The sequence below is a fragment of the Lepidochelys olivacea genome (genome assembly GCF_965140295.1).
Source record: "Lepidochelys olivacea isolate rLepOli2 genome assembly, chromosome: 2".
NCBI classification, from domain to species: domain Eukaryota; kingdom Metazoa; phylum Chordata; order Testudines; family Cheloniidae; genus Lepidochelys; species Lepidochelys olivacea.
This window is the reverse complement of record NC_140412.1, coordinates 220,512,590-220,540,310: the sequence shown is the minus strand read 5'-3', so window position 1 is coordinate 220,540,310 and position 27,721 is coordinate 220,512,590. Positions and strand designations below refer to the sequence as shown.

Below are 27,721 nucleotides of genomic sequence, written 5' to 3'. Positions count from 1 at the left end.
GGAGCAGCAGGTATCTGGCAGGACAGCTGGAGCCGTGGCTTTTCCAGCCGACCATGCAGACAGGTTGGCTCTTGGTTTCCCTTTTGTCAAACGCTAAATCAAGAGCTTCGGCACGCGACCTTTGGCAACACACCCGGAGAAGGCCGAGGGCTTGGCTAGGGTTCTCCGGAGAAAACAATGCCCCTCCCCGCATTTCAGAGGACCGGGTGACATTTTTAAATAGCCCCCACCCCGTTTTTTTGTTCCAAGACAAAGCCCCGTGGGACGATCGCTGTACAGAAGAAGGCAGACAAGGGCGATCAGACCTCGCTCCTAAGTCACGCCAGTGAGCAGCACCGCGGTGGGTAGCGGGGAGCCAGGCTTCCCAGCTCAGCCCAGAGGGGCTGCAGCGCCCGGGGCTGCTCCCGGCGCCCCCTAACGAGGAAACCCTCCATTAAATCCACGAGGCTGGTAGGCGGCTCCCCCAGCACCTGTAACCCACCTCTTCGCCTGGCTTAGCCTGTCCACGCCGCCTGTCTGCGGTCACCCCACGCCCCGGCTCGCTGGAATTCGTCAGCCGGAAACGATCCACAGAAAGAATCGTACCATTCAAGGGGGGTTGTGTGTGTGTGTCTGTCTGTCTGTCTGTCTGTCGGGGTGGGGGGAAGCCAGCGGCTGAACAATTCTTTATTGGCGTGGGATGTTAATTGCTACTGAAGGGGAAACAGCCTCCCGGTGCTAATGCCGTGAAAAGGGCCGGCAGGCAGCGGCGTGTCCTGGCCGGGACCGAGGAGCCCGGGAGAGCCCCCTGGTGGCAGGGCAGGGCCAGGCACAGCGCCTTGGGCGGGCTCTGATTCGCCGCCCGCTTTGGAGGGACTGATGGGATGCTGCTAAACTCGCCTTTCTCTCCCCCCAGCAGGGACTCTCGGACAGTCCGCGGCTCAGACGCTTTATTTTAAAGACGCGATCGGCCAAGGTCTTTACAGCTAGGTTTGATCAGGAGTGAAACAGCCTCGTGCCCCCCCCCCCGACCCCCCCCCCCCCCCGAGCTCCAGCCAACAAGTCCCGTGTAACCGAGACAAACAGCCGGGAAGGCTTCGCAGCGCGGCGGCCGCGGCGCCTGGCTGCCAGACGGGAGCTGGCGGTCCCGGCAGCCTCTCGCTTCTCCCCCTTGTAAGTTTCCTGCGACGTGGATCGAGTCGGGTCCCAGCCAGCGGCGTCTCCCTTCCCGCACGCTGGATTCACGGCGGTACCTGCTTCCACGGGACATCGACGAGCGTGACATGGAGAGGCGACGCGAAGGGGAGCCCCGGTTCCTAGGAGGCTGCCAGCCCCTGTAGGTTTACATGGAGCATTCCTGGCGCGCCCTGGCTGCGGTCGGACCCTACAGGCAGTACGTATGGAGAGCAGCGCCGGGGCCCCGGCTTGCCCCAGGATGCGGTCCTCCGGGGGGCTAGCTGGGGAGGGGGACATCCGCTTAGCCACATGTCTTCGGGCGACCTGCGGCACGCTCGGCTCGGGGCAAAGCCAGGCACGAGTGAGCAGGGGCAGAGTCAAGGCAGCTGCTTTCTTTAAAGTGGGCGGGTGGGCGCGTGTTTGGCTTGAACAGAGCCCGGTCGGGAGGCGAATCGCGTTGCCCTGATCGTAAGCGTCTAGGCGCCTCCTAGGTCCCCAATCCCGGGAGCTCCTGCCCCCCCCTTTCCCTCCCTTCTCCAGCCTGCTGCTGCGTGGCAGTGGCGGTGAACTAGCAGCCGGCTGGAGCCCGGATCCTCCTGATATAAGACAGCCGGGCAGGTCTGGCAGCCAGTGGCACCAAAGACTCCTGCCCAGCCACCTCCCTCGCCAAAGGGCTCCGCTCCCAGGAGCGCCAGCCCCAGCAGCGCGCCAGCCAACCCCGGACCATGCGATCACTTGGCTCTGACGCTGGATTAACTCGATTTTAATCGTTATTTGTCCCCCACCCCTCCGCCTCTCCCTCCTGCTTCCCCCGCCCCCTCTTCCTCTCTTCCCCCCCTTGCCTCGAAGTCTAACCTTGTCTTGTGGTCATGGGGTCTATAATTTCATTTTTGTCTAGGCTGGTGAGAGCTCTGCTTGTTCTGTAAAGTGGATGTCAGGTGGATCTATGGTCTCGAAGGAACAAAGAGCAAACGAAGGGAAAGCCGCGGAAGTTTGAGCCGGGAGGATGCAGGCTGTGTATTGGTACGCGGTGCTTCTGCTGCAGCCTACTCTCTACCTGGTAAGTTTCAGAGGTCCTCTTATCTTGGGGGGGGGGGGAGCGGAGGGGGAGAGGGAATCGGGCATCACAGACAAAACCAACCAACCAAAACTCATCACCCCACTCGGATCTCGGGCGGGAGCTCTCGGTTCCAACCGCGTGGTCAGGTTCCGGGGCTATTTCTGCTTTACTTTCCCTGCGTGTGTGAGTGTAAAGCCTGTAGGCTTTGTGCTGGGGCTGCAGCTGCACCTGCCGGCGACTTTCTGCTGGCGGGGGGGCTTGTGACACTAACCAGGAGGGGGAACATCTGCGCCGCCTCGCTTTGACAGCTTTCCCCCGGTGGTTTGGGGGGGGGGGGGAAGGAGGGAGTAGGGGTCTGTAACTTTCTCTCCGGGTTGAAGTGTAGCTTCCAGAGCTGCCGATTCGTTCAGAGGACAAGTGTATGCGCTGCAGGATACTCGGGAAGTGTATAAAGCAGGCGGGGAATCATCGCCCCAGAACACGCCCCAAATAGGTAACGGCTCTAAAAAACATCCTTTCCCCACACCCAGGAAGGTAATAAAAGCGCAGGCTTTCTATGCCGAATGCACATTTTCCGGGGCACGTTTCCCCCGTGCCTCTTCTCTGAAGGGTGTGCTTTGAAATACCCTCTCAGCGTGTCTTCCTCGCTCATTCTGTACGGTAGGCAGGTTCTTCTTTACTACTTGTTACTGCTGCTAGAACCCCTTCCGGGTGGGGATCACTGTCACCGAGCCACAACAGAAGACATTCCTTTGGCCATTGAATACAGTACCGTCGTGTAAACGCTCACTGACAAGCGCAGCTAGTGTTTTCTGTATGAATTGTCATTGACTTCCGTAGCAAATCCCCTTGAAGATTACCAGGGGAACACAAGTAAGCAGGAGTGTTATCGCCTTTAACGCACACTTTAGTCCCTATATAATCACAAAGAACAAAGCAGGGTAGACGGCATGTCTTCAGTTCGCATCCTTTCTTTCCTATGGTGCATAGCAGGCAAATCAAGCTCTGGGGATCCGTTCTCGGGTCGGAAAAGCAGTTGAAGCTGCTTCTAGGCTCAGGCTGGGTGAAAATAAGGAAGAGCTGCAACCACGTAAGTGTATTTTCATAGCTGCACACTTAATGTTCAGATTGGACGAGAGGTGTCTTTAACCGGTCACAGGTTCAATGCAAGGGTTCCGGGCTGCTTTTCTGTGCGCTGCTTCCTACACTTGCAGCATGTGTCCGCCGGAGGGCGCTGCGCGTCAGCCTCAGCCCAGCCCGGGACACGTTGGGGGCGAGCAGGTCAGCACCGGGGCACAGATGAGGGGGCACACGTCTGTGTGGCGCCTGCCCGTACACCCTCCCCAAATGAACAGCAGCAAGTCAAGAGGCATAGCTGAGAAAAGTGAAACCACCCCAGCTGGTCTCCTTCCTCCGCAGGACGAAGCAGACAGCGGGGTGTAGAAGGAGGCAGGTCTGGAAGCTTAGAAACGGGAAATGGATGAGGCGGAATATGATGTAAAACGTAGACACGACAACCATAGCAGACGAGAGGGATGCTCGGGTACCGCTCAGCTAACCCGCGGCAGGACTCGAACACACACACACTCCCGACACGATTCACGCCCCTCGCGTCACAGGTCGGCGGCACATCTGCAGCAAACGTTGCTACTTTCCGTGAATTTTATAGCATATGGCAAATAATCTATCAAACCCAGGCGCGAGATCGATCCGTTGTGCTACATTTTGAATGGGTTGGCTGGTAGTTAAACTGTTTTGCACTCATTACAACAACAGTGCTGGATTTATTCTAACGCGCCGCAGACTGAACACAAGCGCATTAATTCTCCTTTAATTGTAAACTGGGAGCATTTGAAAACCATTCAGTGTGCAAATTATGCTGATTCAATTACCGTTTAGTTACAGACTTCATTACCTGAATGCCTTCTTTTTTTCGCAGGGCTTGGCATTACAGAGGGAAGGACACACTTTTCCAATCTCCCTCAAAACAATGCAAAAATATGATACAATAAAATAGAGAATAAAAGACAATTTAGGGGGAGGGGACACTCTTCAGCCGGGTTGTAGCTTCTGCCAAAACACTCAGGGAAAAAATAAATCCAAAGGATTTCCCCCCCTCTAACCAGATACTTATTTCTATCATGTCTATGAATGTCTTTATACATTGATTCCAACATCTTGCTATAGATTTAACCTGTTTTATGAGGGGCTTTAAAAGTTCGAATTAGGCCCTCATGTAATAACAATCTGATAGTAGCAATGAAGCAGGACGTTTTGATTAAAACTTTAATGCAGTGTCAGGAACCAGCAAGATGCAACGTTGTGCTATGCCTCTCCCGTGTGTGTGTACGTGTGCGTGTGTATAAGCCTTACACAAACGCATACAACTGCATAGAGCAGTTACAACCAGGATTTAAAGGTTCAGCCCCCAGCCATTTAGGATGTGAAAACAACTACGTTCGGATTCCCACGTAGTTTGTTTGGGGAAGGGTCGTATAGGGAAAAGAGTCTCCTTACATCTAAAACAGACAATACCCAATGACAGTGTACTTATCAAGCTTGGGCTGCACCAAGTTAAACAAATATAGATATTTGCCAGCCTGGACTTCAGCTCAAGCCAGTGTTCTCCCTCTTCTCCCCCCCCCCCCCACCCGCCGTTTCCAATGAAGTCTTGTAAAGTACAGTTCTGTTTTTATGGAGATATATAACCAATATTCCATCCGGCCTTATGTGAAATTTATAGAGGTCACTGCTGATACAGATGAATCTTAATGACTAGGAATTTCAGGTGGAGACTTTCCTTGCGAAAACGGTTTCACAGTATTATATTTATTTATAAACAAGGGGGTACTCCAGATTTGAACAGACATATGTTTCTCTCTCTGTTTTGTACTATCTTTCTGTACAAAGAGGTGAACTGCTTGATATGGTTAGATTTGATTTGCACAGTAGATGCGTTTCCTTTGGCCTAAAGGAGTAGCTTTTTGGTGGAATTAGGATTTAGTCTTTAAGGGCACACGTTTCCTGTTTCCTCAGTCTGGAGGATATGATGTGAGGCACATTGCACTAGAGGAAGTATTTAAATGCTACACTGTTAGCCACGATTTTAACTAGCGAGCCTCAGTTTCACATTGTTCGTTGGAAAGCTTCTAGTTGCAATTTTCTGATTAAAGTTTTCGTAACTGATAATGCTGCATCAAAACTCAAAATCGCCCCTGACCTATCACTAAATGTAACTCAAGAAAGAAAACATCACCCATATATGTAGTCTTAGCACTTCTTAATTTTGAATGATATATATTAAAAGGGCATTTTAGCTTTACCATAATTGCTAAATAAAAAGCTTATTCTCATTTAATTCCTGTACACTTCCAATATGATGGAATAGAATAATAAAAGTCTAGTCAGACACTTTGTACTGGGTTGAAGCAACATGCTGTAGAAGTAGCGAAAAACAGATGGTTCTTGGCAAAGAGATCCTAAGTGGACTTATTTCTCAAGGATGGGCCAAAGAGATGAGTCGTACCATTTCCACACAAATTGCTAAAGCAATCCACTGTAAGAGTGCAAACGCCTGGAGTTTGCTGATCACGGCGCAGGTATATCCACGGGAATGTTTCATTCCAAATGGAATAACAACTTAATTCCTGTGCAGCGGTTAAAGGAAACACGATTGATTTGATAAAGTAAGATGACAAGCATAATTTCACACAATCAGCCTTTTGGAAGGCTTGCATGCAGGCAGTTAAACCATTCCTACTGGAAAATCTTTTTGTCATTCGGCGGTTGAATGATGTACATTCTTCCTGGAAATCTCAAACAGTGAAGGCGAAGTGTTCGTTGGTCGCAAGGTTTCTATATACCTGTTTTCACAATGCACATCGCATAGACTATCCGAGTTCGATTGTTTTATTGTGAACTTCCTCCAGTGCTTTATATTAAACGAACAGGGTGCATTTCTTTCACTCCCTGGCTAAAAGCGACCCATACTCACTGCCTAGTTCTCATCTGGCAAGAGTAGCTGGTGGAGGGCTAAATACAGTAGCAGCGCTGCGGCGGAGGTTGCTGGGAAAGGGGAGCGTATTGTCGCCTTTCCCAAGCTAAAAATGAAGTTACTCGCTACTGTTTTTTCTGTAAATTAAGCTGTCTACTATTTTTTGGTGGCCTTTGCAGTTTTCCATATATTAAAAGTTACGTAGCAAAAGATTTAAATTAACTTAAGCAGGCACCACCTTTGGGGAGAATTTTCTGGTCCAGAGCCGGAAGAAAACACTGGTAAATAGTTCCTTTGATGGGAATTCTTATCAGGATGGCGCTTGTAAAAAAGAGGACTTGTGGCACCTGAGAGACAAAGAAATTTATCTGAGCACAAGCTTTCGTGGGAAGTGAGCTGTCGCTCACGAAAGCTCATGCTCAAATAAATGGGTCAGTCTCTAAGGTGCCACAAGTCCTCCTTTTCTTTTTGCGGATACAGACGAACACGGCTGCCACTCTGAAACCTGAAAAAAGAGAGGAGATCCTGGTTTTCGCAAGACAAAGGGTCGCAGAAACCATTTATTCTGAGGAATGATTACGCTTGCCAATGGGTTTCAAAATGTACTGCTCGTGTCCTTCGGTGCTTCACCGGGTTTTTAAAATCATTCCCCAACATTACTGAAGTTTGGGGGCCTTCCGATAATCCGAGTGTAGCTTTCCTGGTGCAGATCGGCTGTTGAAAATTGTCCTCAGTGTACGTTATTTTCGGAGGGGGAGAAAACATGAAGTGAATGGCTACAGAGTTTGTGTACCTCTCTGATTTCTATATGTGTCGCATTGTTTGCGGTCATTTCTGCCTGTTTAATGAGAGCAATTGTTGCTGTGAAAGAAGATGTGGCTGTGAAAACAGAATGATTTTTAAGCTCGGTCCTGATGTCCTACTTTTCCAAACATTTCTCTAGGCTGCGAAGGAAAAAAAGATAGGCAGCATTGTCCCGCAATAACCACTCTACAATATTTTCAAAGGGGTATTTTGAGCTGAAAGCACCTGGGTATTGCTTTTTCAAATAAGCAATTTCCTGCCTTTGGTTTATTTGATGGGGGACGGGGGTGGGAGGGTGAGCAGAGGATTGGGAATGTTTTTTAGTGAGTTCACACCATCTTGAACTAGACTCTTTTCGTTTTCAAATGGCGTTTAAATACCTAAAATGCTATCTTTTATATAGAATAGCTCCTCCCTGGAAGACACTGCACTCTGATTGCGATGGGAACTGGCTTGCTTGCAGTTGGCAGGTTTCCTAGTAAGTGAAGAATGGTGATTTCTGTCCAGGGCTTAAGTTCCTAACTCGTGAAGAGGCATGTGCAGCAGGTAGAAGTTTAAGGAGGTTTTCTCTGCACTTAAAAGTCCCTTTTGCATAGTTCTTAGCACACAGCTAACTCTTTTCAATCGCGGAGGGAAGCAGTTTGGAATAGCTTTCGCCTTTTAGGAAAGGCACCTGAATGTAACCTAATATCCCCGCCTCCGTGTGATTAGCCAAGTCAGTAACTAGAGGTATCCATTTTAAGCTCCTTAATATTTCCCTGTCCCTCTAAACCGCCATTTTAATTAATAAAAAGACAATTTCCCCAGTAAATCCGAAATTGCAGAGAAGCTGGTTAGCAAATCAATTGCTCGGAATAAACAGCGCCTTGAGAAAATGACTCCATGACCCACCCTTCCTTTCCTAGGATTGGCTTCTGCCCTTCCGATTGCATTTTTGTTAAGTTACGATTGTGATTTATCAGATAGTTTAACTCACAGCTTGCTCTTCTTGTAAGTCAGCATTAAACCACCTCTTGGGTGCTTTGTAAATACGTCTGTCGCATTTTTATGCAGCAGATTGACATGTTGACGACTCTGCTTTAAGGAATGTGACAATAAAGTGTGTGTGGGGGGGGAGCCAACCCAAAGCTTGGCAAGCACTTCATCAAGGATAAAAAGGTTCTCCGGTAAGGATGTCACTCATTTTATTGTGAAAGTCGAATGAATTACGTTTAATGAAAGTGCTCCCCAGATGAATATTACCAGCAATTTCCTGAGTTGGCTCTGTCAGATTGATATGAGGAAATGCCAACCTGTATCAAAAAAGATCTCCAATCTCAATTACTATGCAAGCTTTCGAAGAGCTGCTTTTATTGATATGCTATATATTGGCGGATATATTGCAAACTGCTTGCCGTTCAGCAGGACTGCCCACCCCCCCAGTTTATTGTTTAACCCTGCGGATTGTTGGCTGTTGTTTAAACTTCTACCGGGTGCCCTGCCTTCGGAGGGGAAAAAACAACCCACAGTCCTGAAAAGAGGAACAGAGACAACAGCCATGTATTTTACATGGGATCACAAACAGAATAGATTTTATTCTAGTTTTAGAAAGTCCCGTCAGCACGCGTGGGCCTAATCGAAGGTCAACCTAAAATGACTAACTTGAGCCACTGCAACACAACAGTATTGGATCACCCCATTGTTAGTGTATTTATAGGAGACAATCCATAGCATTATAATATTTGTTACTATTCGCAATAGCAATGTTCCCCCTTTCTGCCCCGGCCCCCTAGGGCCTCTTGGGACAATTTAGAATTTCCTTAAACCCAGGAGGAGACAGAAAATCTCTTTTGTGTTGTGAGACGCTTTTCTGTTCTATATACTTTATCTGCAATGACAAAATGTGCTGCTTAGAAAGACAGTTCCTTCCACACAATCCATCTTGCTGGGTTTCTCTGTGATTCAAAGAGGGATTCAAAATACCTCTTCCCTCGCACCACATCCTTTCAGTTTTCAACTCGCAGAGACTGAGCTGGGGGGGGGGGAAGGGGAGGGCGGCTGCCAGAGAAGGACAACCTACTGATCTATGAACCACAGTCAAGAACTCCTGACTGCAGGGATCAGGGCCAATGGAATCTGCATAAATGGAAATTCTTAGCAGGCATTATAGAAGAGGCGGGGGGGGGGGGGGATATAACCGCCCACCCTTTCCCATTTCTGGTTATTTTTGATTCCTAATTTCATATTCTTTATTGGAGCCGGGGGGAAACTTTATGTAATGCAAGATTAAGCGACTTTTTTTGAAAAATATCCCCCCTCCCTTGGAGATGTTGAATAGAGCCGAAGCAGTTATTTACATCAGTACAGAAGTAGGGGCTGAGAGCGTGGACCAGATGTTTTAGCTTCAAGCTTAATGGCTTGCACACTTACAAAAGTGACCTGGGCAGGCTGTTTTTAAAACGTTTGCCAGTCGCTGGATTCCAGGAGAGTCCAAGCGTCCTGCCTTAGTTTTCAACCGGGAGTGGTAATTTGGAGCAGAAAGGGGTTTCACAGAGCGCCGGCCCGCTGGTAATAACTGGTGGTGTTGTGTCGCCGCGGATTTCCCTCTTGCCCAGAGTTCAGCCGGGGACCAAGGCTGGTGGAGGTGGACTCTTGTCTTTCTTGTCAGTACCCTGGACAGACCCAGTCTGAGAATGGCCCCTCTCCCGTCCCCAGCACACACACACACACACACACTCACACTCACACACACACACACACACACACACTCACACAGAGCTTCTGGGGCAGGATCCTTATTGCTTTTCAGAACATCTCCAGGACTTCCTTCACCTCTAATGGTTACTTGTTCTCAGCCACCCCAGCACTAGAGTCACGGGATGCCTACTGCTTTTCAGTACCCTGGACAGCTCCTGGACACCCTCTTCCTCCCCACCTCTGACCGCCCAAACACCCGACCACCAGTCACAGTTCGGGGAGCCAGACGCCTCCTGCTCTGCAGCACCCTGGACAGCTCCCCGCTCCCACCCCACCGCCCTGGCACTGAACCAGCCGTCACCTCTCGCCCCAGTCCGCGCTACCGGAGCTGCAAAGTGTGGGCGGGGAGTGACAGCTGCTGTACACTGGCGGCTTCAAGGGGCAGCGCTCCCGCTCCATCTGACTCCAGAGTGCAACTCTCTCTTCCTCGCTGCGGAAACAAAGAGACCGAGCAGCTGAGATTGATGTCTCGTTAACGATCGATGCTACGTTATGCGAAACCACTTGAATAAAACATTTCTCTTTAAGGCTCCCCGCTACTTAAACGGAGACACCTGCCTTTTAAATCACTGCTAAAAGGACCCGACCCCCCAAAACTGGGAACGAATTCCTTGTCCGAGTCACTTAAAAAAATCCCACTTAAAATGTCTCTTTACATTTTTAATTATTCCAGCTTTCAGAGGGGGCAGTGATTATTCACGGGTAACAAAAGAAAACGGCTTAGCAAGCAAATCGATATATTTACTATCATTACTGACTGGGTTTCTCTTAACTGATGCCAAGCCAGACTCATTGTTTTCTATGGCTAAACTGCCCAGGGTGAGGACTTGCGCGGGGAGGGTGGGGGGAGACCTTGAATTTATCATCATTAGATCTGTGGGAAAAGTAACTCATCTTGTTAGGAATGCTTTCATTTGCGCCTCAGTCTTGTCTCTTTCCGCAGCACTAGCTTTGGTCGGAGATATTCACGTTAAATGTATCCGAAATGGACCCTGGAACATTACTGATGTTGAGAAAACCACACTATAGCAAATCCACTTTGTGATTAATTAACAAAGGCACGTCACGTTCCTGGGGACCGACCTAGAGTCACTCTTTTGTTTAGTCAAGACTTGATTTTTTTCCTTTTTTTTTACGAGCACCACCCATTTGATTGAACTCTGAACCGTTTCCTAGTTAGGGATTGGAGCAGAGCAGCGATCATGCTCACTAGGAAACTTTCGGTGTTTGCTCACATGTGAAATAAGCGATCGTGTGGAGCGCCCACGAGCTGCCGCCTTCCTTTAAGTAAGAGATAATCATTAGCTATGTCCTCTGATCGCATAAATCCCAACTTACTCTTGACAGAGCTGTCCTCTAGGGGTCTGCTAGCTGAAAGGTGGTTGTCAATAAAACACAGAGTTGACAAGAAAGGTGTAACTGGATGACTGATGGCAAGCCCCTTCAGTAACGGGCTGTGACGGGAACTGCCTGGGTTGGAAAAGGTTTAGGTCACTCTTGCATTGATGTTTGCACCAGTTAGAAGTAGGCGAAAGCATTTGGCGGCAGAGGCAGCCCCGCATCGGCTTAGAAGTGAGCCATTGAATTCCGCATGATCAAACTGTTACACCAGGTCCTGGGGACTGTATTGTCTGATTCGTAGAGATCGTTCTACCTACCAAATGCCATCTTCATTACTGCCTGTGTCTTGCAGACAATCCAGACACAGACAAATGTCTCGGGGAAGGGCGTCTGCTCAGCCCATTGCACCCATCCTCAGCCTATTGCATCCATCTACCGTCTCTTCTTCTTCAGACGGTAGCTGTTTCCCCTCTCTATCGTATTGTGAGGCAATTTGTCTACCAGCTGCTTGGCTTTCTGTTGATATGCCCTGTCAATTAGCACACGTGCCTGTCCAGCTTCGCCAGCGCTTGTTGGTTTGGCACCTCTCCTCTACCACTCCATCCTTAGATGGTTGGTTGACCGTCTGCCTGGAGAGATGATCTGCTTTGTATATTTACAGATTTCTGAAACGAGAGAAACTATATATTGTTTTACATTGTATTCCGGACGTCTATGAAATGGAAAACTCTAGTGCTTTGCTTTCCTCCAACCTCACTTTCTCATCCATGCTCAATCGGTGCAAAGATTTTCTAAGAATAAAAGCTTGGGGTATTTTCTTTTTGGGGGGAGGGGCGTTCTGATTTTCTGTTGAACTTTTAAAATCCACATAATGCAAATATGACTGCCCACTGTTTCTTTGCATATTTTCTAAACTTTTGCCGCTCCCTGGGAAGTGATCCCTTGAGTCTTCCTTTTAGCAGCAGAGCTGACTGCCAACATAATGCCAGGAGTGCAGTGATCTAGTAACATCATTTCTTGGAACCACAATGCCTTTTAGAGCGTCTGTAATTACAATCTATGAGAGATAAGTAAAACATATTAAGTGGAGTGTCTTTTAAAAGCTATATTTATGTAGCTTGCTAACAAAGAAAATTAAGGAAGCACTTACTATGTATGTTGTACAGTTTCCTTGATTCAAAAGAAAATGTACTGATTATTTAACTTGCTAGTTATAAAGTCTGAGGATTATGGACTTGACTCAAAACCCATTGAAGTTATAGGAGTCTTTCCATTGACTCCAAAGGGCTTTGGATCATGCCTTATATGCAAAGTGATACCCATAGATACCTATGTTAGACCCAATTTCAAGAAAGTTAAAAAATATTTATTGACTTCTAACTTGCAGGAACAACCTCCCTATTGTTAACCTCTGAGTTTGAATGTGCAGTTGGCACAATGTTTTTAGCATCAGTCCTGGAGCTGCATGCAAATCAGTGGAAAGAATTAAAAATAAAGTAATGTGTATATACTTAGAGAGGTGATGAAAAGGCAACGTGTGTAGGACAAAACTGGGTTCTAATCTTTCAGTATTAGCTGAGGTAAAGTTCCTATTTAAGTCAATGGAAGATTTGCCTGTGCCAGGGCTGCAGAATTCATTTCTTGCTGATCATATAGAGCTTTTTGTCATTGCAAATTTTTTGTTGCTGTTTAGACTCCAGCCTAAATGGAATGCATACTATACTAAACATCTATGCAGCTCTTAAAAGTTTTTAAGTAAAAGTTTTTTTATGACAAAGTCTGACAATGCCAACATTTTTATCTTCATATTCATTTTTTGTAAGTCTTTAATGATTGAACTGTAGCAAAACAATTCTTCAGTGATTGCCGTAGGCCTTCAGGTATATAAAACTGCTTGTATGAAGTTAATGGACTGCTTTGTATATTTACAATCTCATCAATAGTGTTTGCATGTATTTAAAATGGGAATAATGTAATCTGGATATGCAGGATTGCTGCACAATCAATAGCAATATACTATAAAATTTTGAGATGTTTGAATCAGAGTGTTAGTTTGATAATCTAACACTAATTTAGAGTCATCCTTGATGTCATTAATAGTTGCTACAGAACGCTTTCTCATACAGCAAAGTTCTCTTTTAACATTTATTTGGGGAATGGTTGACACAAATGAATCAAGAAGGTTTTATACGAAATATTACTAGGTAAAGCATAACAATATTATATTTTTATGAAGGATACAGCTTCTGATTTAAATGATCTTTAAAGATCACAGGAACTAAGATGTAGATGTAGAAAAAATAGAGAGATAGGACATAAAAAAGATGTGCATAGTAAATAACACAATAAACTCCTAGCCATTTGAAAACCATGGGCCGAGTTCTACCACCTCCATTCTTACTAGATATTACCTTACTATGGGATTCTGAGACATTTACTCACATTGAGTGGCATTTTACCCCAGAAGAAGTCCTGGTTACTTCAGTGGGACTACTCATGGTGTATGATACCGGTCATAGTAAGGGTCTAGGAGTCTGTCTCTGTGTGAGTAACTCCATTTATTTCATTGGCACTACTCAGCTATGTATAGATTGTAAACCACTTTTTTGCACAGGTAGGTAGTTACTCAGATGAGGAGTCTCATTGATTTCAGTGTAAGGGGTTCATAATCTGGACCTTAGTAAAGCAGTAGTCAGTGTTAGTAAGTGTAGCAGAATCAGACTCTAAACATTTATATGGGGTCAGGTTCTGATATCCTTACTTATATTGAATAGCAGCTTACTCTGAGAATAGTTTCACTGACTAATAGGACCATTCCATCATGTAAGATACTATTCAACATGAGTAAGAATATCAGAACATGGACCAAATAGTGTGTCTTTAATAACATTTGGGAACTATAGTACAGCAGATGTCCCGTAGAAGTTAATGGGTGGGTTCAATGCAGTTTTGTTGTAGCTGAGTTGGTCCCAGGTTATTAACAAGACAAAGTGGGTGAGGTAATATCTTTTATTGGACCATTTTATTTTATTTATTATTTATACCATATTTATTTTATTGTCTGTTGGTCAGAGAGACAAGATGTTGAGCTTACACAGAGGCCTTCTTCAGATGGTTCAAGGCTGATTATAGTGATACTTATAATGATTATAATGATACTTTTTAGTCTTTCAGTTTGTCATAATCAGAGTTTATAAACAGAATGTGTAAATGTGTGACTGGAGTAAGTTAAAGGCATGTATGAATGCTACTTATCTTCATCCCCACAATTTATAGATAGCTATGACATTGTAAAATTATAGTGTTGCACTCCTTTGCAGAGATTACATGTTGGAGAGAGGAAGGGTTTGACATCATGCGGTCATAGGACTATGAATAAATGTTAACAGCAGGAGCCAACATCAACTATAGATAACAGGCTTTTGAGGATATAGGCCTTGAATCAGTAAGCACTTAAGAATGTGTTTGAACTGAAACACATATTTAAGTTAAGTATCTGCCTTTTTGGAGAAAGATGGGATTATTCATATGTTAAAGATTAAACATATTCTTAAATGCTTTGCTGAATCGGGGCCATATCGAATTAATGCTACCTGTGTTTTGCACTTTTACAGGTAAGTTAAAATATATTCTTCTCCCACCCCAAACAAAATTCCACCACATTTGCTATATATCTAATAAGGTTACAATGTTGTAGAAAAATATCCTTGCCGCAGATCTTGCTGAATTTATTGCCACCTGTTAAAATAATGTATTATGTGTTGCATACAGCCTCTTATCCCAAATATATTCCATTCAGGAGTAATATATAGTAATTAGCTTCTATTTTTGTAAAACGCTTTTTCCGACTCATGAGCTGAGAACTGATCTGGCTGCCGATTCAACATCTTAAGAAATTTGCTGCTAAATATCTTCATCTTCTTTGAAATTAAATCAAAAAATGACTTTTCAAACATCTCATTCTGTTGCCTTTTATGTAATATGGCAATGCAACATCAGGGGCACCATCATTTACTGTTTCAGAAAATTATAAAAAGATGCAAACTGCGGCATATCTGAGGAAATCCTTCATGGTCAGTATACAGTAGTATTTCTCTGTTTTAGATTTGAAGTTTAATTACTATTGATGTAGAGATTTTTTGCTTCTTTCACAAGAAATATGAGTTTGAATGATGAACACAGAAGGCTAGATTTTTTAACCTTACTTATTCTAGCATAGGACACTTGCATATTGATTTAGGGCCCAAGTCTGTTCTGTTGAAGTCAGTGAGAGTTTTGTCTTGTCTTCTATAGAAGAAGAATTGTGTCCTTAGCTTGAGAAGTATCTTACTTTTCAATGAACATTTTGGAGCAATATTTCATTGCCATTTTAGAGTCACATGCAGCTGAATGCAAAACAAGTCCCTAGGCTATTCTTGGTCAGAGTTGGAAGGAAAAGAAAAAGAAAGAACCTTTTGGCCTCTCTAACAAATGTAATAAACAAATATACATGGGCATGAAAAAGCTTAGAAATGTTACTAATGGTAAACAGTGGTCAGTATGAAATCAGTCCCACAAGGAGTTGAACAACCTCCGCTCACAGTGAAGTCAATGAGAGCTGAGAGTTCTCTAGTCTAGTCCTGTCTAGTTTATCCTTCTTATACTGCACACATCAATCTGGTAGTGAGTCCAGCAGAATCAGGTCCCAGCTTTGTTCTACCACAAGGCTCCTCTTTTAGAGCCCAGTCCTTTCTATCCTTCCACTGGCAAAGCTGCCATTGGCTTCAATAGAGTTTTATCCTGAGTGAGGGCTTTAGTCTCAATCTCTAACTTTTCATCTTTTCAACTCTGAGCTTTACTTATACAATTATAATATTATGAGTGAATCACACCTAATGATACATAATGAATCGATGCTGCTGACAGCCAGTGGAGTGTTTGCTTTAGCTCAATAGCCTACGAAAAGCTTGACAATGGTTAGGCTGCCAGTGTGAACAGACAACTCCATATGATGCTGATCAATATTGTCTCATTGTTTCCTTACACTCCCCCATCTGTGTATATCCATCTGTTGTCTCTTGTGTTGTACTTAGATTGTAAGACAGGGAGCAGCTTTTTGTTCTATGTCTGATGGGCTCTTGGTCCATGAAAATCGCCCTAGGAGCTACAGTAATACAAATATAATAATAATAAAATAATAAAAGAAGCAGCTACTACTTTGTTAGCTAGTGGACTCAAGTTCACATATTCATTGAGGTTGAGGCCTGATGGCCACCGGCACAGCTTACACTCATACAATTTGCACCTGCATTTTTATGCCCTCAGAATAGATTGATCACTTGAGCTCCCTAACCTCCCGACTTGCAAAGTGCGCTCAGGAAATTAGAGGCATAAGTGCACCAGCAAACAGGGACGTTACCCAGCTGAAAACATACTTCATAATATATAGATCTTTGGCTCAATTGTGCCTGTTAGGCATGGCTGTGCTTTGGGAGTGACCTGATGTCACTGCACTCCAGGCTAAGCATCAGAGCTATTCTGCTTCAGACTGCCCAGCATGTAGGGGGAGCATGCTGTCTCCTACACTCCTTTATGGGATGCAGCCTAGACCCTTTTAGAGTCACACACTGACTGAGATGGGGCCATGACCCTCCTTATGAGTTCCCCACCACCTCTGAGGTGTTGTGCACCACCCAGTGGAATAAAGAGACAGCAACTCCTACATTCTGGGGAGCACAGGGATTGCAATTGTGCCCTGCCTTTATGTGGGCCATACAAAGGTTGTGGAAGAGTCCTTGAACCCATCCCCCTCAAAGCACACCCAAGCATGGGCCAAACTAATGGAGCCAAATTTGTAATGTATGATGGTAAAAATAAAAACTCATTAACTGGTATATTTTGTAACCACTTATTTATCCAGTACTAGTGTCTACCTATAGGCTGTGTCTACACTAGCCTTTTTCTCAACATTTCCCACCATTGCACTATCACTTGGGCAGGTCCCACAGTGGGAACCATGATGAGCGTACAGGTGTAGACCGGATGCAGCTGTTTTAACCCACCATGTTGCCTAGCCCTGCTCAGAGGCTGGTAGAGAAATGGTGAGAAATTCTGAGGAAAATACTGGAGTACAGAAAAGATCATAGGGCTCTTTACATCCCATATTCATCTCAGTAGGTACTGACCTGTGAGGGTTCCATAGACTCCCAAGGATATGCAGCCACCGAGACTGACACCCAGGTTGCTACATTTTTCACAGAAATAAGGCATCTGCCTGAATCTGAGCCACGCCCAGGGCCAAAGTCATGGACTCTGGCCTGCTTAGTTGCCACATATGATGACCAGATTCACAGAAATGATTTTAATGTTATTCAGTGTTCTAATGCTGTGAGCATGTGTGCGTGCATGATCTGTTCTTTCATAGAAAACTGATATTATTCAGCAGGCAATGGATGCGAGGGGGAGATGTGAATCCAAAATTGACATTATGCTTGTTGATCTCTAACCAAAGCAAAGAAAACAGCTTAGGCCCAAAGATTTCACCGTGCAATCAGATGGTGGTCAGGGTCAGTGGAGGAAGGAACCTTCCATGCTGGGAGAGGATCTCATCACACAAGTCATCCAGTCAGGGAGGGGGATCAATAACATGTGATACAGCTGCCCAATCACCCTATGAATAAAGAAAAAACACTTGTGATTAAGTGAAGCAAATGCTCCAGAGGCTGGAATATGCTTGCCTAAAGTGTTCCTTGGACACCTATGAATAAATCAGCAGAAATCAAATACATTCTGAATGGATAATACATGAACAGAAAAATGGCCTTATTAATAGCAAACAATGTGTTTGATTAATTTATCTGCCCAGCTATAGTAAGATTTCAATTCCAGGCCCTGCAGGGTGGAAACCCTACCCAATTGAAAGTATATCTATTTTTTATAAGGCTCCTGGATCCAGACATCCTTTGTGTTTATATATAGAGAACACAAGATGTCTGAGCCTGGCTCCTTGTCCAAGCTTCTTTGTTCATCCAACCCCAGTTCTTCCTCTGAACCCTGACTCCTCCTCACCTCTGTCTCTCCTTCCACTCCTCTCCTTTCTCCCACTCCACTGCCCCTCTTTTCCCAGTCTCTTTGCCCAGCCAGACCCAGTATCCCTTCTGGCTCCACATTGTATCTCAGTTTCCATCTCTACCTTGTTCCCTGGTTTCCAGTCGTAGTCTCCTTGCCCAACCAATCCCTGTCGCTCCTCTCAACTCCCAGTCAAAGTTTCTCTCTCTCCAATGATGCCAGTCTCTAGTTCCAGTTTCCCCTCCCAGCTTCTATCTCCAGTCTCCCCTCCCAGCTTCTATCTCCAGTCTCCTTGCCCACCTAGTCCCATTCCCTCTCTCTTCACTCATGCCAGCCCCCAAATACCAGTACACTTTCCCACGCTCCTTGTCTTACTCTACTCGCCTGCCTTCTCAACCTCTCAGGTCTGGCTTTTATCTCCTCTGCATTTAAATCAGGTAGCTTCCTCCTCCACACTGTCTAGTCATCAGGTGCAGGGTCCACTGAGAGTACAGGAGAGACAGGGTCTGCTCTCACTTCTGTATCCCTGGGCCAGAGGGAGCAAACTCAGTCACTGTGTGGAGATGGCAATGGGTAGAGCTATGAGGACCTGGAGCATGCTCAGTGCGCACAGAATTTTTGGAAATGTCAGCTGCCAAAGTCAAAGAAGTCTCTACTGAGAATGTGCAAACTGAGATTTTTGAAAGGTTTTTAATGTGGCCAATGTTAGGCAGATTGTCACAGGAAAAGTCAAAGCATGTTCTTGGCACAAAGGCCAGGCCCCTGCCAAATTTCAAGTCCTTGCTCCAGAACTTGGGTGCACTTGGGCTTTTCTAAGAAAAGGTCATCAGTATTTTTTTTTTTAACATTGCAGAGCAACATGTTTTGTGCCAGCCTTGTTCGCGGAATTATTTTGGCTGAAATTTTCCACAAACATTCAGCCTGAGGTAGATACCCAGCATGGAAAATTTCAGCACAAATGGTTAAAGTTTGGCAAAGTTATAAGCAACTGAAAACAAGGTCTTAAGATGAGAAGAGTCAGGCAATTTTAATAATAGGCTGGGCTACCAGACTCGCCCATAGACATGCACATCCTACTGAGCATTCTTTTGAGGGCAGTCTATATAATGACAGTGTTTTATAAACATCTCCTGTCCTTATTAACACTGTATCATGGGAACCACACAGGTGCTAACCGGACATGCCAAACCTGTGAAAAAAATGCCAAAATTGGGCTTGTTTTTGGCTTAATTGGTTTGTGAGTAGCTTGTTGGCTAGGTTTTGGCTTGTAGCTTGTTGTGTGTTTGGCTTGTAGCTTGTTGCTTCTTTTTTTTGATCGGCTCCTGGCAAGCCGGGGCAAGGGGGGGAGAGAGTCAGGGGTGCACAGTGGGCCCACCACAGTCCCAGACTGCACGCCAGGGGGATCTAGTCACATAGAGTGTTGGGGTTCTTAGGGATTGGCTTGTTTTGGCCTTGTTTTGAATGGGATTAGCTTGATTTTGGTTTATTTACCGTGTGAAAGTTGGCAACTGTGGTGCTAAGTAAAATGTGAGAAAAATGTGCACTCTACCTTTTTAATGTTTGCGTCAATGTAATTATTAATATAGTGATTATATTAGTGCCCACTATGTGCTAGGCACTTTCAGGACGAATGTTCTCTGCCTAGAGGAGTTCACAGTCAAAGGACAGAGAAAGTGGACAGTGATTATGGGTGGGAAACAATAAAAAGAATAGTTCAAAATACTAACCAGTGCCATTTGCTGTAGGCAGCACGGAAGAAGTAGGATTTTAAGAAGGTCTTAAAAGTGGACAGAGTATCAGTGTTATTGATCAACTATTTTCTAAATGTACATGACATGATCTTTGGAACACACGCATTATGACATTGTTGATCCAGGTAAATATTACATAGTCTTTTATTTATCTCTCTCTCACACCTATAAGACCAGGTCTTTTTTAAACAGCCCACATGATTTAGCCTGTTACTGTAGCTGCAAATGTAATTAGTGACCAGTTTGTACATAGGAAGTTAAAGAACATCAGAAACAAAGTCTATCCTCATTGTTTCTTGTCTGACCATCATAGACGATGGGGATTTTTCTTCATCTGGAGAATGAAAACTGATCACTAGTATCACCAGACAAGGGAGAACTACACTGACAGCATGATGGAGAAAGCCTTGCTTCATTTCAGTCTTGTACTACATTTGACCTTGGGAGAGCTGAGTTATGCCTGGGGGCAAAAAATAAAAAATAGATGTTCAATTTTGTCGCAGTATCATCTTTCACCTTTATGTGGATTTAAAAATGTAAATAAAATTGCCTTCTGTAAATGGTATACATGAAGGTCATATTCATATTCTCCACCAGGATTCAAAATGCCATTTGACCCATCATTGGTTCAATAGACAATAATGCATTCTATTAGTTTCTAGTAATCTACTTTTTAAGCATTTTATAGGCCAATATTTTTATGCTTAGTTCCCAGTTTTGAAAATAAGAAATAAACGTTTAAGCACTTCACTGTAGATTTATTTATAGAATGAGCATAGAATGTGTATCAAACATTGACTTTTTAAAATGCCAGGCCTTCCTGGATGACATTCTTAGCTGCAAAAATGGCTATACTGAATATTAGCAGAGACAGGAGAAACCACTCAAAAGGATTTTAAAGACTCTCACCTACTTTTCTTGTTAACTTCACTGTACCTATCACGCTTAATTGTCTCATGGATCTTCTCTGCAGCATGTTGGGCATATTAGTATTCCTATAAAATTCAATACAAGCAAAAGCCAGTGTATTCATTTCTACAGAGAGTGTAGGTGGGTTGGATAATAGCAATAGGAGTTTGAAGATACTCACACCTTTTAAGAATTGGAATAACTGTTGGGGAGATTTGAATAGTATTGGACTATATTAGCTGCTCTATGACGTTGTTGTTTTGATGAAAAAACCTTATGTTAACTCCCCACTAAAAATCCGTGGGTTCATAACAAGATTCTACCTTGCAACATTGCTTTAAGACACTATGGACCAAATCCTTAGGCGCCTTACATATCTGCAGAAGGGTTTAAAATCTGTGGATCTTCTTCACTGGGAACAGAAAGAGTGTTGACTCTACATCTCCTGCTTGAAATGGAGGCGACTTCTGTAAAGGGTCATCTCAGTTCCCCATGGAGAATATAAATGTTGACATGTGAGGTTTGCCATGGCAAGGGTATGGATATGTGTAGATCCAGGTGGCCACAAACTCACATGTGGGACATCAGTGAGCAATGTTTTTTAGGTTATTCCATATATAGCAGTAGGTAGTCTGTGTGGCTGCTCCAGGTTGGAGTGAAGATTCCATCCTCCTCAACTGCCTCATAGTTCCCATTGGCAAACACTTTTTCTTGGTCTTTGCTTGTGGGCTTAGAGTTGGATCCAGTGAGTATAAGAGGGACATGGGGGAACTTATATTTATGGAAAGTGGAATTTGTTTGTAACATTCACACTACATATATGCTTGTAGAAGAGGGTGGGAAAGGAGCCATATGACATGATGCTAAAGGAAAACCTGTCTGTGTTTATTAACCTAGACAAAGTATTTTAAAGAGTGATTTTTTTTGAGAACTGATATGTTTAAAATTAGACTCCTGTAATTTCTGTCAAGGTCAGTGAGATCTAAGGATATGTGTTGAATAACAGTGGGTGATAAGACACCATTTTGTTTTTTTTAGGATTGCTGTATGGTTTGGAGAATTACCTATGTATAACTTGTTTTGATTTTTTTCTTCTGCTTCTTTTGTGACATGTGCATTCTACTTTTGCATAGTTTTTGAGATATATATACAAGCAGAAGACAGCGCCATAACCCAAATTTTAGATATATATATTATAAAAATTATGTGACTAAGGATAGCAAAGCACACTAGCTGGTGATATTAATATTTCGGTGCAGACTGTCTGATCCAAAGATCATCAATTAAGTCTTTCTATTGGCTTCAGTAAATCTTGGAGCAGGCCCAAAGTGTCCTTCATCCAAAGATTTCAAAGCTCTTTACAAAGGTGGATAAATATTATTATTCCATCTTACACAGGCACAAAAATGTGAAGTTGTAAGTTTTCAAAAGGATCCCTTTCAAAAGGGTGCCCAACTCCAAATCTCTATATCACTTGCCTAAGTGACTTGCTAAAGGTCATTTGTGAGCCTATGGTGAAGCTAGATTTAGAATCCCATTCTCCTGACTCCCAGTCTTGTGCTGTAACTACTATACCTCGACCAATAAAGACAAACAGCAATATAAAGACAAACTTGATATCAAAGCTCTGATGTCTCAATGTGAGACAATTGTCCTATCTGCCATAAACAGGGACATTCATATACAAATAGCAATATTCCACCTAGCGAGAAAAAGTAACACTATGATAGTTTTACACATTTAATCTTTAACTGAAGCTGCAGAGCCCATCACAGAATAGAGCAATAGGGGACAGAAATACCAGGAAAAAGTATATAGATTTTTCACTGATGATTTTTAAAAATAGACTTTACTTTCTGCTCATTATTTCATTTCTAATCAATTTTTTCTGTAATATTATGTACATTTGCAACTAACTCCTTTAAAATCAAACTTGTTTATTTCACATTATGCTTTGAGCCAAGAGCAGAGTCGTGTGACAACAAACATAGTTGAAAAGAAAGCCAAACGAAACCAAATTCCCAAACGCTCCCTTAGAAAAATATTCAGCATTCATCACTGTTAATTAAGACTTCACAGAACAGTGGCAAACATCATTCTTCTTGGGTGCAGCCAGCTCATAAACTTTAAACAGCCCTAGACTCTGCTTTATCTAACCTTGCTTGCACAGCTGCACCAGACTTCTCCAGAAATCTTTAGACTTTACTGAACCCCTGCAGCCCTTCTTTTGCAGATAATGGCTTATGTACCAAAGTGTGGTAATTACAAAAGTCCATTGTGCTAATACAAACAAAACCAGTCTGGGATTTACTGTTAATTAATAAATTTTTCACTGGTTTCGGAGAGGATTCACTCAGTATTATTTTCACTGAGATGGAAACCACCCGCTACACTTAACCAGTCCAGCAAAAGCAGTTAAGCACACACTTAAGTATGCAACTGGTACTATTGACTTCAGTGAAGCTATTTAAAAAAATAAAGTTAAGCACCTCCTCAAGTGCTTTTCTGGCTTGGGGCCTATGTGCTGCAATGGATGCTGCGAGATCCTCAAGTAAATATAGGGCTAGATTTTTGTGTATCCTTAAAATGGACTCTACTAATGATCCACTATTAAATGGAATTCCCAATTCCTGTGCAAATCTTCCTTCCTGAAATTTACTTTCTATCAAGTCCCTTAGGATGATGTGGTGCCATCTTCTGTATTATACCATGAAGACTAAATAACAGGGAAGTGTCCACATCCACAGTCAGAATACATTGCCTGGACAGCATGCAGTGTACTTAGATGGGGATTTAACTAGAAAATAGGGCCAACCAAAGGTAACTGTTAATTATTTTACATTTTTGTATTATATCTTGGTGATGGAACCCGCTGTATTCACATGTGACAGGTTAGGAATGTCAGTAATTTTGTATTATATGGTAGAGAAATTCATCCCTTTGCAAAGTCCAAGCACCAGGCTTATGCCCTACTTCAAACAGGGCTTAATTAGGATGTCAGCAGTGAATAGGTTTAATATTGGCCCTCTATACGTTGCTGGATTTCACCCAGAGTTATTTTCACTGTGGATATTGGCAGACAAATTGAGCCCTGAGGTAAGTGGGTGAAACTCCATTGGCTTCCATAGGGTGACTCCACACCTGGCTTTGATGTTGTCTATTGTAAAATATTAATAGCATAAGAAAAGGAGAAAATGGTGAAGTGTACAGTAGCTGCAAATTGATGTAGACAATGGCTGTTGCATTGCCCAGCTTCCCAGATGTATTTCTGTTTAGATGTAGGCTTTGGATCAGGCCCGTGAAGCCAAACCTTTTACAGGGACTTTGCTCTCTAGTTCAGGACTTGGCCTTTGGTTCATGGAACTCCCATGAAGTTTTACATAAATATATGTATATATATATGTTATAAATGAAAAAAAAACCCAACCCAACCCCAACAAAAAGCCCACCTCTCCCAATAATCCCCCCCATTTGTTTCTTACACAATCACTTCTTTGACAGTAACCACACTTTGAGCAGATCCTATATTTTAAAAGTTCATTACCCTTTAAAGATTGAAAGGGCCCAGCCCTACTCTTCTTGAAGGCAATGGGAGCGTTGCCTTTGGCTTCACCGAGGGCAGGACTGGGTGACTAAGCATCTTAGAAAAATGGATGAAAATTTTGCATCTGTCTGATCTATTTTTCTCTCTGCTATTTAAAAAGTAAACAAACGTGAAGATCATGACTAGTAAAGAGTTAACACATGGGCCTAGGGTAAAGCTTTATCTGCCTACCAAGCTGTCATGGCTCCCAATAAAGAGAAGCTTCTCTTCTTATGCAAACAGTTTTAACAATTTTAGAAGACTTTGTAGGCCTCTCTGTGCAGGAAAGCTTGTATTGCCAAGTGAGAATCTTAATTTCAGTCATATGCAAGGCCTACAATGCCAACATTCATAAGCAGTCTATGAATAGGAATCAGCAGGAAATTACCTACTTCTTATCAACAGGCACTGTTTGTTCTGTCTGCCAAAAGGTTGGGGGAAAGTATTTAGTATCTTTAGTACAGAAATTGCAAGTTATTTCCTATTTGAAGTGCATTTGCTATGTTACAGCACTAAAATATAACATCCTTTGCACACAGAGAGCACAAAGACTATTATACCTTATAGTACTGCATACCATATATAACAAAAACACTGTGCACTCACATCCTTTCAGATGCAGATACAAGGATCAATTGTGCTCAGCCCTATACAGGTGCATAAGGGAATGGAGGATGGGGCGTTGGAGAAGACTGAAGGAGCCTTCTGACCCCCTGCACAGGAGTCAAATGCAGACTAATGCTCAGTGCACAAGGAGGATTAGGAGAAGCATACGCTGGACCCTCTCAAAGTGTGTTCCCTTTGCCCTACCGAAGACCATTTCTTCCACCACAGAAGGACACTACCATTGACTATGTCAAGTAGGGCTTTTGGAAACACTGGGTCATATTCTCTTCCCACACTAATTTTACAATGTGCTTAATTTACACCAGTTCAAATGATAGACTCATTGTGCTTGCCCGAGGCAAAGTGCTTTCCAGCTCATTGCATTACTTCTTCCCACGGGTTGTGATTTTAAGCTGCAACCGAGCCCAGATAATTTTGCCAGCTAGGACAGCTGGTGGCTTCCTTATTCTTTGTTTGCCTGAAGAAAGTAATGAGCTGTAATCTCCAGAGTGGCACCAAGTGGCTGCTTTCTGGCTGGAGGTGGGCAGCAGAGAATCTACCTCATATCATGGAACTCTCCTCTAGTGTAAAACTGGTATAAAGAGATGGTAGAGGGGTGACAATCTATAAGTAGCTATGTGGGGAACAAATATATAATAAAGGCTCTTCAACCTACCAGAGGAAGGTATAATATGACTCAATGGCTAGAAGTTGAAGCTAGACAAATTCAGACTGGAAATAAAGTGTAAATTTTTGACTTTATCCAATTTATCCAATTATCCATTGGAACAATTTACCAAGGGTCAGGCTGGATTCTCCAAGGAAGATTCAATGTTTTTCTAAAAGATACGTTCTAGGAAATTATTTTGGAGAAGTTCTCTGGGGGAGGTCAGATTAGATCATCACAGTGGTTCCTTCTGGCCTTGGAATTTACAAGACAGTGTAGCTGCCTCTTGTGCGAGCCCCATGCCCAGCCTCCACTGTTGGGACATTAGAGGACTTGCGGGAGCAGAGCTCTGCTACAATGAATTTCCCACTGGCAGCTCTCTTAGGGATCTTATGCTGGTGGCAGAAGTTATAGCTGCTCTTCCGTGGCTCTAACTTATGCCAGGACCAAACAGCACAGGGCCAGGGAACCATAACCAGCTCCAGCAAGCACCCGTCTTCTCTGGGCCTGAGCTCATCTTATGCAGGATGGAGAATCTAACCCAATTTGACTATATTTGCCAACTTAAAGGAAACTGGTTTCTTATCACAGAGACATCTGCTTCCATTTCAGAGATGACATTTCCTGCTTCAGCTGCTCAAGGCAGAAAATAAAATTGACACGATTTATAAAATCAACTTTTTTCTGTGGCAAACTTGAATTTGTCTTTCAATTGGAGTCTGTGCAGTTCTTAACCTGATGAAAATGGCAAATTGTCCAGGACTCAATCTTCGTTTAACTAATATCTTTACTGTTCAATTTTTTCTCTCTTAACTTTAATTTTTTTTAAAGTAAATCTATTACTGGCTTGACAGCAAAGGAGACTGAAACCTGATTTTATCCAGTGACCCATGGGCTAAAAGCTACTTATCACATTATCAGTCTCCTCAGCTGCCCAGTTACATATAGCTCTGCTTAGCATTTACATTTTCAGTGGTTTTCGAAAACCACCGTGGGAATTTGCAACTCTACAAAGTTACATACAAAATCTACAAGATGTTTTTTATTTTTCAGCTCCTTGACTGTAAATGGAGATTCCATCTTTTGTAAAGCATTTTCAGTGGGTAAAATTACTTCTTATAAATTCCCAGTTTTTTCCATACCAGAGACTGACATACAGTGAGGTTAATCTAACCCATGAACTAGAAAATACAAATATGTTAAAATAGATTAACTATAATATACATAGATATTGTGACAGGGTCGGGCCAGATGGCTATAGGAGAGTAATAGAAGGCAGATATATTAGCCCCAGGCTAAGTAGGTCCCTTTTTCCTGGGTAAGGTAACAGGGAAGGTTCCAGAACAATCAGGAACCTTCTGGAGACAATTAAGACAGGCTGATTAGAACACCTGCAGCCAATCAAGAAGCTGCTAGAATCAATTAAGGCAGGCTAATCAGGGCACCTGGGTTTTAAAAAGGAGCTCACTTCAGTTTGTGATGTGTGTGTGAGGAGCTGGGAGCAAGAGGCACTAGGAGCTGAGAGTGAGAACGCGGACTGTTGGAGGACTGAGGTGTATAAGCATTATCAGACACCAGGAGGAAGGTCCTGTGGTGAGGATAAAGAAGGTGTTGGGAGGAGGCCATGGGGAAGTAGCCCAGGGAGTTGTAGCTGTCGCACAGCTGTTCCAGGAGGCACTCTAGACAGCTGCATTCCACATGGCCCTGGGCTGGAACCCGGGGTAGAGGGTGGGCCCGGGTTTCCCCCATATCCTCCCAACTCCTGGTCAAACACAGGGGGAGTTGATCTGGACTGTGGGTTCAGAAAAATGGCCAAGCTGAGGGCTGCCGTGAAGCTCCAAGACGAGCAAATCCGCCAGTAAGCGCAAGACACACCAAGATAGAGCAGGAACTTTGTCACAATATATAAACGTATAGCTATAGAGGTAAAGATGCTGATATAGTTACATATAGATATAGCTATCTAGATTGCTTAATAATACTCCTATGGTGAAAATAAAATAAATGGGCTAGATGCTCCACTGCTTTGCATCTTGTGTTGTCACTTACAGCTATGCAAAACGATTGG

The 27,721-nt window shown here is 43.7% G+C and overlaps 1 protein-coding gene across 5 annotated transcripts in view; it reads left to right on the top strand.

The window, feature by feature from the left end:
• The first annotated feature begins 1,005 nt into the window (after positions 1 to 1,005).
• NXPH1 (neurexophilin 1) overlaps positions 1,006 to 27,721 on the top strand; it is a 175,106-nt gene continuing 148,390 nt past the window's right edge. The window contains exons 1-2 of one of the 5 annotated variants that reach the window (XM_084622000.1): positions 1,006 to 1,315; positions 2,054 to 2,215. In XM_084622000.1, coding sequence (XP_084478126.1) covers positions 2,162 to 2,215 — 54 coding nt within the window. In that variant the 5' untranslated portion in view covers positions 1,006 to 1,315; positions 2,054 to 2,161. Of the gene's footprint in view, positions 1,517 to 1,542; positions 1,624 to 1,685; positions 1,774 to 2,053; positions 2,216 to 27,721 lie in introns of those variants that run through there. The other 4 variants (XM_084621998.1, XM_084621999.1, XM_084622001.1 and 1 more) reach the window with 4 other exon arrangements.